Below are 12,654 nucleotides of genomic sequence, written 5' to 3'. Positions count from 1 at the left end.
ATGTGGATCTCTGTGAGTTCAAGTCCAGCCTGGTCTACATAGTGAGCTCCAGGCCAGCTGGGGCTACAGGAAGACCCTGTTTCAAAAAGAGAAAGAAAGAAAGAAAGAAAGAAAGAAAGAAAAAGAAAGAGAAAAAGAAAATATGATACATGGTGGAAAATCCATTCCTACCACACTCAAGAATAAAAGTATTTACCACTGTGAAATTTAAACTAGCTTCTATTAATGCTTAACTAATTATGGCAAAGTAGCATGTTATTAAAATCCTTTGTCTTATCACACTACAATTTTAAGACTGTTTCAGAGCTTTAGATGGGAGATTTCAAATATTTACCTACTAAACAAAATTGGAAGGCTCAAATCAGACAAGCACTAAATTCCTGATACTAATGGTCCCATATTTAGTGGGGGTTTTTTCTTCAGAAAATGAAAGCAATAAAAGCAAACAGTGGTGACTAGACATTGGTGGGGCTGACCTGCCGATGAAGCAATAGCGACTGTCATCTCAGTCATACCAAGTCAGCAGTGCTGCTTTGGAAAGCCACTGAGGTCTGCCAGGTAAGAGGAAGGAGGACATGTGGTGGCCTGTACAGGATTGAGTGCAGTGGGCATCAGCTCCCTTTCACTGAATTACATGGCACACTTTGGGAATGTGCACAAGGCCGAACATCTAAGCCTTAAATATTGCAAGAGCTAAAAATCCTAGCTACCCTCAACTTTCACATTACCAACTATTGCTCAAATCAGCAGCAAAATAAAATTAAGTAACCAATGGAAATATTACCCAAGAGGTATTCATTTAAGGGAGGGAGGGAGGGGAGAGAGGGAAGGGAGGGCAGAAATCACAACTGCACACCCATGCACTGTAGCTGCTTCAACCAGACAACACTGAAAAGAGATTATAAATGGACCTAGGAACCAAGAGTTAGTATTTAAAAGCACATAAACTCAACATCTGTATTTAATGACAGAATGACAAATGTTATTCATGGAGAATCAGGACCATGATTCTTGATATTAAAAAAAAAGTAAAGTAAAGGGGTACAAAATGCTAAAAACTGAACTGGAAAGTATTTCCAAGAGACCTCCGCAAACCTTGGAAAACTATGTTTTGCTTATCTGTGAGATTTCTGTGAGGTTTCCCCTTTTCCTATATAAGAAATGTAATTTGCAACTGACAATGCCAGATGGAACATGTGCCAAACTCTGCTTCTGAGTTCTCTGGGTATGAGATTAAATCTTCCACACAGGCATAAGTGAGTTACTGAAAAGCAGTCATAATGAAGAATGATGAGCAGGACCCGAAGTGCATACAGAATACTTTGTCTCACATCCTTCAACAAACCAGCACTGACTCTTGGCAGGAGGAGACTTCTTTCCCTTCTAAATGGCAAGTAAATAAGCATGCAGACAAGGGCAGCATGGAATCTTCACCATCAAACATCAAAAAACAACACTAGAGAAGGAAAATGGTGTCAACTCATGCCTCCAGTTTAGAATACAATTCTTTTTCTGGGAGTCTTCGAAGGCATTAACAGCTCTACTACAGTGCAAAACCTCAATGACCTTAGCTAGCAAATTTAGAAGGAAAGAAAGTTGAATTAGTAACTGGCTTTTTGACTACCCAATTTGCCACATCGTAGGACATATCCAAAAAATCAAGACAAGTTAGGGTATGCACATCTCTTCAGATATGAAGGTAGCAAAAGACTTTACCTCTAAAACTCCATCTGTGGCAGTAGAAAAACGACAGTGGCCCTCATGTCACCCTTAATATACATCCATCCTAGACTAGCTGTGTATATATACCTGAGAAACATTAGTGTTAAATATTGCCCTTACAAAGACTGGTGGATGGGGCGAAAGTGCAGAAAGCAAGTTTTCCTTCAGTTTATTTCATTGTCTGCATCACAGTTTTTTGTTTGTTTTTTAAGCTCCTGATACCACTTAACAATCCACACGAGGACAAACTCTGCTCAGATGACACCCAAATGAAACAGTTCATCTGTCTATACACTGATAGTTAAATTAGTTCACTGGTTTCCAAACCCTAGTGTCCAATGAAAGTCATTAGATTTCTCTAGAAGGAACTATGTACAATTGCTAAAGGGACTGTCCAGATTACTGTCTAGTTACTTCAGTTAGCTTGGTATCAATGCTTTGCCTATGGCTGTTATTTGGTTCAATGGCAGAATAAGGCGACGCTTTTAACAATTTGAATTCTCCTCACATACATACATACACGTGCACCCACACACATTCACACAGTCAGGCACATGACCTAAAAAATACAAAACAAAAGCACAGAGGGCTTTGGTGGGGGAGGGGTTCTAAATAAATAAACATCTGTACAGATAAAACACTCGGATCGCAGAAGGGTCACTGAGGGTTCTGAGAAGGCCGTGCAGATGCTTGCATGCTAGAAGATAACTTTTGGGAGCCTTTCTCCATAGTTGGTCTGCTCCTGGGAGAAGACGAAACTCCGGAATCTAGCTGTGAAGACTTGGCTTTGCGAGCAGACAGCAGGGAATGTTTAGCAGAAGCAGGGTCCTTGGAGACAAGCTGGTCTTTTCCACCTGCATTTGTGTTTGGCTGCTGTGAGCCTGGAGGCTGGTGGCCTTTCTCTACCTTGTCATCTGTGTTTTTACTGACTGACCTGACAGAGCTCCCAGCCTTTTTGGACAGCAAGGTTGTCTTGCCAAGATCAGTTGATCTCCGGGTTTCCTTCTGTCTCAAGGCTGACTTGAAGAAAGACAGTCCCTTATCCTCAGACTTGCTGTCCCTCTTCAGACCAGACCGCACACTCGTACTAGGGGAGCGCAGGCTAGCCATGGAGGAGCTCCGGACATGCCTGCCGTCACCTCTGCTATCCCCGGTTCTGGCCTGGTTCACCCGAGGGGAACTGGGTTTGGAGGTGGAGGTGACACTGGCTCTGTCAGAACCCAGGCTTTGTCTGGAGCCCTCTCTACTCAAGCTCCGGTCTGAAGTCCTACTCTTCCCAGGAGGGAAGGGGCCCCTGGTGGCAGGGCCTGAGGCTTTTTTGGCAGTTGTAGAGTTGTAAGTAAAGGCAGAAGCAGACTTCTGCTTCTGCTGAGCAGGAGATGACATGGATTCCTGGGACCTAGAGGAAGACTCTTTTTTGAGTTGGGCAGGAGCAGGAGATGAATGCCTTCCATTGGCCCTGGAAGAATCTGATGCCTTGCTCCGACAGCGGGCAGGTTTCAGAGAAACCTTTACAGGAACAGGAGAAGAAGGGGATGTACTTGAAAGAGAAGATTCCTGGCTTGCCAAGGCCGGCCTCCCCTTCCGAATGCTCTTCTCTGGCTCAGAAGTGTGTTTGGAACTGGGGGATCTTTTTGTTGTGCTCTCTGGTTTCTTTGTGAAAGAACCTGGGTGGCTTGGAGGTTTCACCTCTTTGACTGGGGAGCTGTCGACAGAGTCACTCTGATCCACATAAGCAATTTGGTTATTGTTATCAAATGGATCAGAGACAGGGGGCAAGCAATCCCCTTGTGCTAAGTTTTTGGTTGGTGTGTCTAAAACACTGGAGTTCAATTTACGGGAATCTGACTCATCTTTGAACACACCTTCCATAACAGCCAGCGGGGCCCGGCCCACAGCCTTGTGCTCTCGTCGACTGTGACTGTCGCTTGGTTCCTGGTGACTACCAGAAAGGTTCCGCAGACTACCAAAGCAAGAGATGGAGACTTTGTCGTCACCCGCCTCCCCAATCCTTTCAAGAGTGGAGGCAGATCCATGAATTGGCGAGTCCCCAGAGAATCGGGACGGAGAACTGGAGCGCATTTGCAGCTTGGCTGACAGGGACCAAGAAGGTCGCATGCAATTTTCATTGACAGCCAAGGGGCTGGTGACAGAAGATCTGGATGACAAGCTCTGACGCTGGACACTTCTCACAAATGGTCGAGTGGAAAAGCCTCCTGCACATCAGAGAGAATTCTGTTAAGTTAAATCGACAAAAATATTCAAGTAACATCTTAAGACACTGAAGACAGCAAAGGCAAGCCCGGGAGCATGACAGGAGCATAACCTTCAGGCCAACCTGCTGTTAGGGTCAAAGAGAGCTATGTGGTTTCAACCTTTGAGGCCAGTTCCCCTATCCAAAAAATAGGATCAGTCTAACTCTGAAGTCAGTAGAATGTTCTCTATCCACCTGGTCGTACATAGGGATCAGCACACTTTCCAGAAAGATTCAGTTAATATGTCAGACTGTGGGGCAATCGCTCAGCTTTGCCACCTTTATATGAAAATAGCCACAGCTGACACAATCGGGCACAGCTGTGTTCCAAAAACTTTATGGAAAAACACAGCCAGCCATATGTGCTGAGCATTGGTCTAATGTAAAAATTAAATAAAATCTATGTGCTCAGCATGGTCCCTGGTATTCCTAGATGCTCACTAATCATGGGCTGCTAACCAAGCTCCTTCATCTTCCTGAAGGATATCTCAGGCTCACAGAATGAAGTCCTTGCTCAAGATAATAGAAGAACCCATGACCCTATGAGCCTCACTTCATTCCATGTGTAACTATGGAACAACCAAAGGGCATCAACAGAAAGAACTAGGAGCCTTGGATATAATGCATAACCATCCCGAGTAACTTTGAAGAAAATACTCATAATCAGAGTAATAGACTAGTATTTGTAGTGTCTGAAAGCTTCCCAAGAATATGCTCTAAGCTTGGAATTCTATACACACTGTTATTCTAACTGTGGCCTTTGTAAAACTCTGAGTATCTCCTAAGAGGCAAGCTCTGCTCTATGTGTGCCACTGAACACCATTAAATGATGACAATACTTAAGAGGATATTGATTTCACAAACTAGACTATTTAAAAATAGATTAAGGCAAAACATTTTTGAGCTTATTGTTAAAACAACAGTGAGCTTCAAGTTTATTGGGCTATGGTGAAAACAATCTCCACCTCAAGGGTTCACTAGTCAGCTTGTCATTAAGTATTGGGAATGAGAAGGGGCTTAGCAATGACGGTCCCATATTCTTATTTCACAAGGAAAAAAAAAGCAACATGCCAGAAAGGGAAGCAGAGACAGACATAGCACAGCTCTCCTAGCCTGGTCTTCTTCTTCCAACTGTCTTCCATTTTGGCTCCATTTCATTTTCTCAGAATTATCATCACCCCTAGAAGCAGATTACAGCAATCGAAACACCGGCCGCAGAGTGAGTCTTATTGGAAGATGAGTCACTGTCTTCATTATAAAAGCTGAGCTCACCCTTTCCTCCTTCCAGCTCTTGGTTCTTGGGCTGCCCAATCAATCCACCTCACACCATCTGGGTTCTTGTTAGTACTAAAGGCTGTCTTGTCAATATGCAAGCAGTATGTGAAAGGTACCAAGAAACAAACAAAACACTTCAGTATTTAACCAAATTCTTCCCAGTGTTTATACTGTGACCATCATAAGAACTGTGGAGCTGAGCCAATGGTCTGCTCAGTAGGGTGAGAACAGCATTTCTACACCAGACAGCCCTGGCAAGGCACAACTTCTCTGAGTCCTTACAACCATTTTGAGGATTTTAACAAAAAAGTGCTGCTCATTACCATTTAGAGTAAAGCTCCATCCTGCACACTAGACTATAGAAGTGGGAAATAACTCAGTGGCAGGAAAAAGTCCTGAGTCACAGAGGAAAAGCCACAACCCTGCCCATGCAAGACACTGCTGATGATCACAACTCAGTTAGATAGCCCCCACTCCTTTGAGTTCTCCTACAATCTCCTTGGACTTTGCTCCTAAGCCTGAGAGACCCTGTGCTTTGTCTGTGAGTTGCCAGTTTGGAAATTCAAAACCCATACCTACCATCATCTTCACTCCTTTCCCCAGCCATCTCCACAGACTCAGAGAGTGAGGCCAAGGAAGTGCGTCTGGAAGAGGCTGCAGAGGTCACGCTGGCTTGCTTGCTCCCTGGGAGCCGGCTCACCCAGTGCTCACACAGGGAAGAACTTGTGGAACCTGTGGAAAAGGAGATGGGTGCTGAGGTCAGCCAGGGTCCTGCAGTGCACATACCCCATAAGGGGCTACCAGCCAAGCTGGAGGAGATTTGTGTCCTCACCCCAAAGTTAAGGCAAACTTCCAGAGCTGAATATCCCTAGTAAAGACGAAGAAATGCCAGGCAGTTCCCATATACATGAAGGTTGTGGAAATGAAATCCAAGTATAGAATGAATACTGCAGAAAGCAACAACCTCATTGTAAGAGTTAGTGTGAAAATAGAACAGAAACATATCCACTCACTCCACAAGTATTCATTAAGTACCTACATGACAGACACAGTTCTGAACACCTGCACTAATATTTCCAAATAACCAAGAAAAAAAGCAACAGGTACACTGATTTCTTAGCTTTGGTATCCTTCGGAAACTTTTAGTCATTTCATAATTAATGATACACACAAAGAGCGAGAGCAAGAGAGCGAGAGCAAAAGAGGACACTATATTTCAATCTGTCCTGTCAATTCCTAGGGTAGCCTTAAATATATGTTCGGCAATAAAAAGTGCTCTTGAAATTGATTATATGAATGAGCACTGACTCAAACAGACCTCAAGAGCCTGTCATTTTTGAGCACATCTCAGGCTCTGGAGAGCCCTGGGGCAAGGCCCAAGAATACTGAAGTTTCCACTTTAATTCAAGTGAGCCCTTCATACTGGGGAGGGCTTATCTCCTGGCAGGGGGTCACTCTGCTCCCTTCAGATGCTTTGAACATTCCTCTCATGGGCTTGGAGAGGGATACAGGTCATCATTCCCTGCCCTAACCATTAGCATATCACATTTCAATCTTCTACCATATTTTCTTAAAGCCACAGAATTATCTGTAGCTGCATTCATGTCGGGGGGTGGGGGGAGGAGATACTCATTCCCGCATTTATTAACACAATGGACTACATCTCAACAGCAAACTAAGCCATCTAACACATCCACCAATCCTTCCCCTAACAGAATAGATTCTTACTGGAGAAAAAACTCTAATAGTACTTTACCTTTTACAGAATGTGTCCACATTTCTTTACCAATATTATGGAAACAGTAACCCCACTAAACAGGTGTTATACTGACAATCACATCAGATTTGAGTATACAGCTCAGATAGGAAATGCTCTAAGATAGCCCAAGGAAATATCAGAGCACCACACCAGAACCAGACTGCTGGACCACTCCTCTATGCACTTGGCCCAGAAGTAAACATCTGGAACAGTCTGAGCCCAGCTATGTTTCACCTCTATGTGAATGCTGCTGGCCCATGTAGTCCACCTGTATTTCTTTGACTGAAATCATGTTAGTTACCAGCATAAATGGAAACATGAGAACTAACCTGATCAAGCTTTCAAGAATGAAGCTTCCCAGGACATCCTCTGGACCATGAATTACAACCTTCTGTTCTGGAAAAAAAAATCACCCAAGAATCAGGGTCAGCCTTACCTGCCACTGAACTGTTGGCCGACCATGAAGGGATGGCTGTTCGCCTCTGGTAGAAAAGAATGTAGGCTGTCTGTGTGCACACCTCCTCTTCAGAAAGCTGCTGTACATCACTGTCATCAAAGCAATACCAGAGACCATCCACAGAGTTCTTACAGTATGCTGCCAAAGAAGAGCCCAGCGTCAGCACCAGGGAGAATGCACCAGCTACCCTACCCACAGACACCATCCTACACATGTCACTTGGATAATTACTTCAAGAATGTTTTAAGCTACACATAGGAACAGTAGAGGTTCAGAAAAAGAAATCCAAATTCCATTGGGCAAAATGTTTCAAGAAATTCTAAACTATTTCAAGTACATATAACAGTTCTATTTCATCTTAGTTATAAGCAGGTCTCAACCAGGGACAATTTGCCCTGCAGGGGATACTTAGAAATGAATAAAAACATTTTGTTTGCCACATCTGGGGAGAGGAGGGGTACAACAAGCACCTAGTGGGTAGAGGCAGGTCTGTCTACAATGCATAGGATAGCATTCCACAACACAGAATAATCCAGCCACACTGTCAAAAGGCTTTTTGTTGTTGTTGTTGTGACAATTTTGTTTTATTAATGATAGAAAATAATAGTCCATCAGCTAATATTTGCCTAACACTTATAAGCCAAACATCTTTAACCCTAGATTCATTATTATATGCAATTTACATAGGCTCAAAAAGACTACCTGTGGGAATAGGGATAGCTCAGTTGGTAAAGTGCTTGCCAGGAAAGGATGAGGACCTGCTCCCATGTAAAAAGCTTGGGTATGGTGAAGCCAGGACAATCCCTGAGGCTTGCTGGCCAGGTGGCCTAGCCAAATCAGCAAGCCCCAGGTCCTAGTCAGAGAGCCTGCCTAACAAAACAAAACACAACAAAACCATTTTTAAAAACAAACATGGTTGCACCTGAAGAACGACACCTGACCTCTGGCCTCCACATGCACACAACCCTCTCCCCCACATACAAACACAAAGGCTGCCTAGCATATCCATGGTCATGCTGGTGAAGGGCAAGACAAAGTCATTTTGGGATTACCTAACCCTTGGGCTTTTTCTTAGAGCCCTAACCTACCCTCTTCTTTCAGGGGGAGCCCAAACAACACTCTGGAAGTTCCTTGGCAAAATGAGAACACAGGAACTCAAGAAGACATATATGGTACATTCTCTCCAGTTTGAACTTTAAGCCTGAGATAGAAATAAAGAGCATTCGAGTGCCAGCGAGAAAAATAAAAACAAGTACCAGGCAAGGTCAAATAAAAGCATCAGAATCTGAGGTTGGGAGTATAGTTCCATGTTCAAATATGTGCTTAGCATGACCAAGACCCTGGGTTCAATCCCAAGTACCATCCCTACCCCCAGATCTTAAAAGTTCATAAAGCCAAGTCGTACTGCTAGGATATATCAAGGGTCTTATAAAGCCTGATCCACAAAAACACATTATTACCATATTTTCTAAAAACACCAATTACTGGGGTGAGCACAGATGAGTGTTGGAATATTCACACTGAAACAGACTTGTATGGCCTCCAAGAACAGGGCACAGGGTTCTGAGAGGCACCTGGAGTGACTCCCTCATTAGTCCACTTCACTTTTGCAAATATGGAAGCAGAGGTGAAAGGGGCCTAGGTGAGGAAGAACTGCTACACTAGACAGGTCCCAAAAGAGAAGCAGAGAATCTGTGAATGTGAGGAGGGACATCAATTGCAGCTAAGGACTACCAGAACCAGAGGGAAAGAAATGGAGACACAAACAGCAAACAGCGCTATAGCAACAGCACTTGCTTCGCCAATAGGGTCAGGCCAGGCTTGAGGTACAAACAGCCCATCTGGAGAGGTGGCTGCTATTCTGGAGTAGTGAGTGGGAGTACAACTGTGAGCAGACACACCCAGCAGGAGACACAATAACCCTGCTCTGGAGTTTCAATCTGTTTCCCTTCAAAGACGGTCTGTTCTCAGTGATGGCATGCCAAGGCCACACAGAAACTCATTAATAAGCAAACTATTTACTTATAATTCTACTTGCTTTTCTCCCTAGCACTGCCTTCCAAAGTGCTTTCTAGGCTAGTGCTACTCAAACTGTGGCTCAGACACTGGCAACTGTCCACGAAAGTAGACAGAGATAAGCAGTCAAAACCATCTATACAGCAACCTGATATGGCAGTAATGTTTCCTATTGTACTTTTACAAAAGTATTGGTTCATGAAGGACTGGAAATTCTAAAATAGAAAATAAGGTATTTATCAAAGATGGCTTGAGAGGGACTATTCTAGAATCCGTACACAATTAACCATGCAATTACAGCTGGAGCTAGTGTAAAATAAAGCATACATTCCAGTGAGAAACCTCCCTTCGAGGTGTTTGTCAGGGTACTCCAAGAGACTTCTCAAAAAACACAGGCTATTGCCACAGTCCTTGACTGCCTCCCAGAACTTGAAGGTAAGACCCTACTGCTGAAAACAGGAGATACTTCAGACACAGGACTTAGAGCAAAGGAGCTAGAACTGAACTGGAAGCCTCCTCACTGAAGACTGGCTCTTAAAGAGGATACTATGCAAACTGCTAAGGGAGAAAAATCAATTAATGGTCCAACTCTGGCTATAAAACCTAGAACTACAACAATGTACCAGCCATAGCAAGCTATCTTTATTGGTGCAGTAGTGGTACTTTTATCGTAGCGGTAATCAACAGCTATCTAATTGGACTTAAGGCCTGCTCAAGAGGAGGGGATGTATGTGTGGTACTGTAAACATAGCCAAGTACACATGGCTGGAGAGGTCATAGATCCTAGAAAAAAAACAACATTCAGCACATCCCTAGACAAATGTAATTTCCTACTGTATGCTAAATATGTATCCTTATATTTATAGACAATATACCTCTCAGAACTCATCAAAGAAGTTTCTTTTTGCAACAGATGAAGACTATTATTACAGAGTCCCATAACTGTCAAACACAGAGAATAAGTGTCTCTGAGATGCCTAGCCCTTAGTGATGTATCTACAATGGAACCGCTACACATAAGGCTCACGAAACACAGTAGAACAGGGGGTAGAGAGAATACTAATGCATCTCTCAACTCTCACCAGTGAAGCCTCCTCATGCAACAGAGGGCGATTAACATAGAAATCCACAACTGGTCAAAATATAGAGAATAAGAGATTGCAGAGTCCGTGCCCTCACTCATCCAGGGCTCAGGGACCACTGTGGAAGAGGAGACAGAAAGACTGCAAAGATATGGATGGTGGATGACCACAAGGAAACAGTTTTCCAGGCTTCTGGAAACTTGTTCATACAAACTTACAGCAATGGTGACAGCATGTATAAGACCATGCAAACTCAAATCAGACAAAAACTCAGCAAAGCGGGGAAATAGGTAAGAAGCTCCAACTTTAGCAGCTTATCACTCCTGCATAATAGAGAGTTGGTCTTCTTTAAGGAAGTGATGCTAGACAGGCTGACCAGGCTCCAGTGGATGAACTCACACCAAGGGACTTCTGAGGACACAAACTTGACTCAATAGGCTTTAACAAATATGACAGCATGAAATCTGGTGAGGGGAAGCTAAATATGACCAAGATGAATTGTATGAAATGAATGAAAATTCAACACCAAATATGTGTGTGTGTCTGTATGTATTGAAAAAAACAGAATATATTCAAATAGACATTCCAAGAAAACTTAAAAATCAGAGAATCTTTAACTAAAAAATACTTAGGGCACTGGCGAGATGGCTCAACAGGTCAAGACTGACAACCTGAATTGATTCCCAGGACCAACATGGTAGAAGGAGAGAACCAACACACTCCTGCAAGTTGTCCTCTGAACTCCATGTGCCCACCATGGCACACATTCATGTTCCACCCAACACAAATAAATAAAATCAACAAAAAATGTTTTAGATATTGAAGTTACTTTCTCTAAACTGTAACTCTCAACATTTTATAGAGGAGACAAGCAGTAAGGGAACTGGAGAGTTTGATCCCAAGAACCCAGGTAAAGCTCAAAGCTGATATGGTGGCACATGGTTATAATCTCAGTGCTAGGAAAATAGACAGGCAGATCCCTGGGGCTCACTGGCTGGCCAGCCTAGCCTAATTGGAAAGTTCCAGGACAGTGAGAGATGCTGTCTCAAAACAAAGTGGAGAGAACCTGAAAAACAACACCCAAGGTTTTCCTCTGGCCTCCACCCCAATCCCAAGTGCACACACAGAATAGGAAAGAAAATGATCTAGAAAATACATGGACACCTCCTGCATATGAAGCCCATCAGACATACTCGCTTCAGTGTGCTTCCCATCAATGTGCTTCCCAAGTCACTTAAGTTACTAAGTCAAGGTCACAGAGCTAGGGAGATGGATCTGCATTCTTACCCAAGCTCCTTACACTAAATTACACTGTCTCCATGTGTTTCCAGGCACTTTCCAAAGTTTGTTCTAAGTAAAGAGCAACACAATATTCTGAAATCTAGCATTATTCTATTTTCCCTACCAATTTCTTGCTAGAAAGTACCTAACAAACCAATCCATATTTTGCTCAGAAACACTGTTAAGTACAAGATGACTTCTTTACCAAAACTGAAACAGTATAAATACCAATCAGAGATACAAAGGTGCTACCACAGCAAATAATTAGTAAAAGTCAATTACCTCTGAGTCCCTTTGCATTCTAAAAGCAAAAATATAGAATTCCATGATTCAGTATCAAAGAACACAGATGTTACTAGCAATGCCACAAAAGCAAATATCCAACTAGAAATATAATTATCATACAAGTGGCCCCCATAGAAACATGTAAAGCAAACATTGCACATTTTGAATTGGTTTTAAACCAAAGTACAAGGTAAACTATATCTGAGCAATTAATTAACATCTTGCTGTCTGTGAAGTTCAAGTATCTCTGGACCCGCCTTGTTTTTCTCCTCACAAGTGCTTCCCAGGCAGGCAAAAGCAATTCAAACCATCCCATCATGAAACACACTCAAAGGCTGGGATCATTCTTCTCAAAAAACAGTTGCTACCAAGAGCATCTAAATACTTAAAGAATTTCAACTAAAAGGATTTCAAGAATGAGCGATTACAGCCAGTCATCACCCTGACCACCTACCCCCTTGAGGAGGAAAAGAGAAAGTTGAAGGGGGGGGGTGTTACAAAGCTGAGAAAGTCAATAGACATT

General features: G+C 43.1%; 1 protein-coding gene across 2 annotated transcripts in view; it reads right to left on the bottom strand.

The window, feature by feature from the left end:
* Positions 1-1,938: 1,938 nt before the first annotated feature.
* Usp31 (ubiquitin specific peptidase 31) overlaps positions 1,939-12,654 on the bottom strand; it is a 66,477-nt gene continuing 55,761 nt past the window's right edge. For both annotated transcript variants that reach the window (XM_008843821.3, XM_029568679.1), the window contains 3 exons: positions 7,447-7,605; positions 5,831-5,983; positions 1,939-3,938 (listed from right to left, as the gene is read on the bottom strand). In XM_008843821.3, coding sequence (XP_008842043.1) covers positions 2,380-3,938; positions 5,831-5,983; positions 7,447-7,605 — 1,871 coding nt within the window. In that variant the 3' untranslated portion in view covers positions 1,939-2,379. The remainder of the gene's footprint in view (positions 3,939-5,830; positions 5,984-7,446; positions 7,606-12,654) is intronic.

This window comes from Nannospalax galili, unplaced genomic scaffold (assembly GCF_000622305.1).
Source record: "Nannospalax galili isolate Female #2095 unplaced genomic scaffold, S.galili_v1.0 scaffold381, whole genome shotgun sequence".
In the NCBI taxonomy this organism is placed as follows: Eukaryota; Metazoa; Chordata; class Mammalia; order Rodentia; family Spalacidae; genus Nannospalax; species Nannospalax galili.
This window is presented reverse-complemented; position numbering and strand designations above follow the sequence as displayed.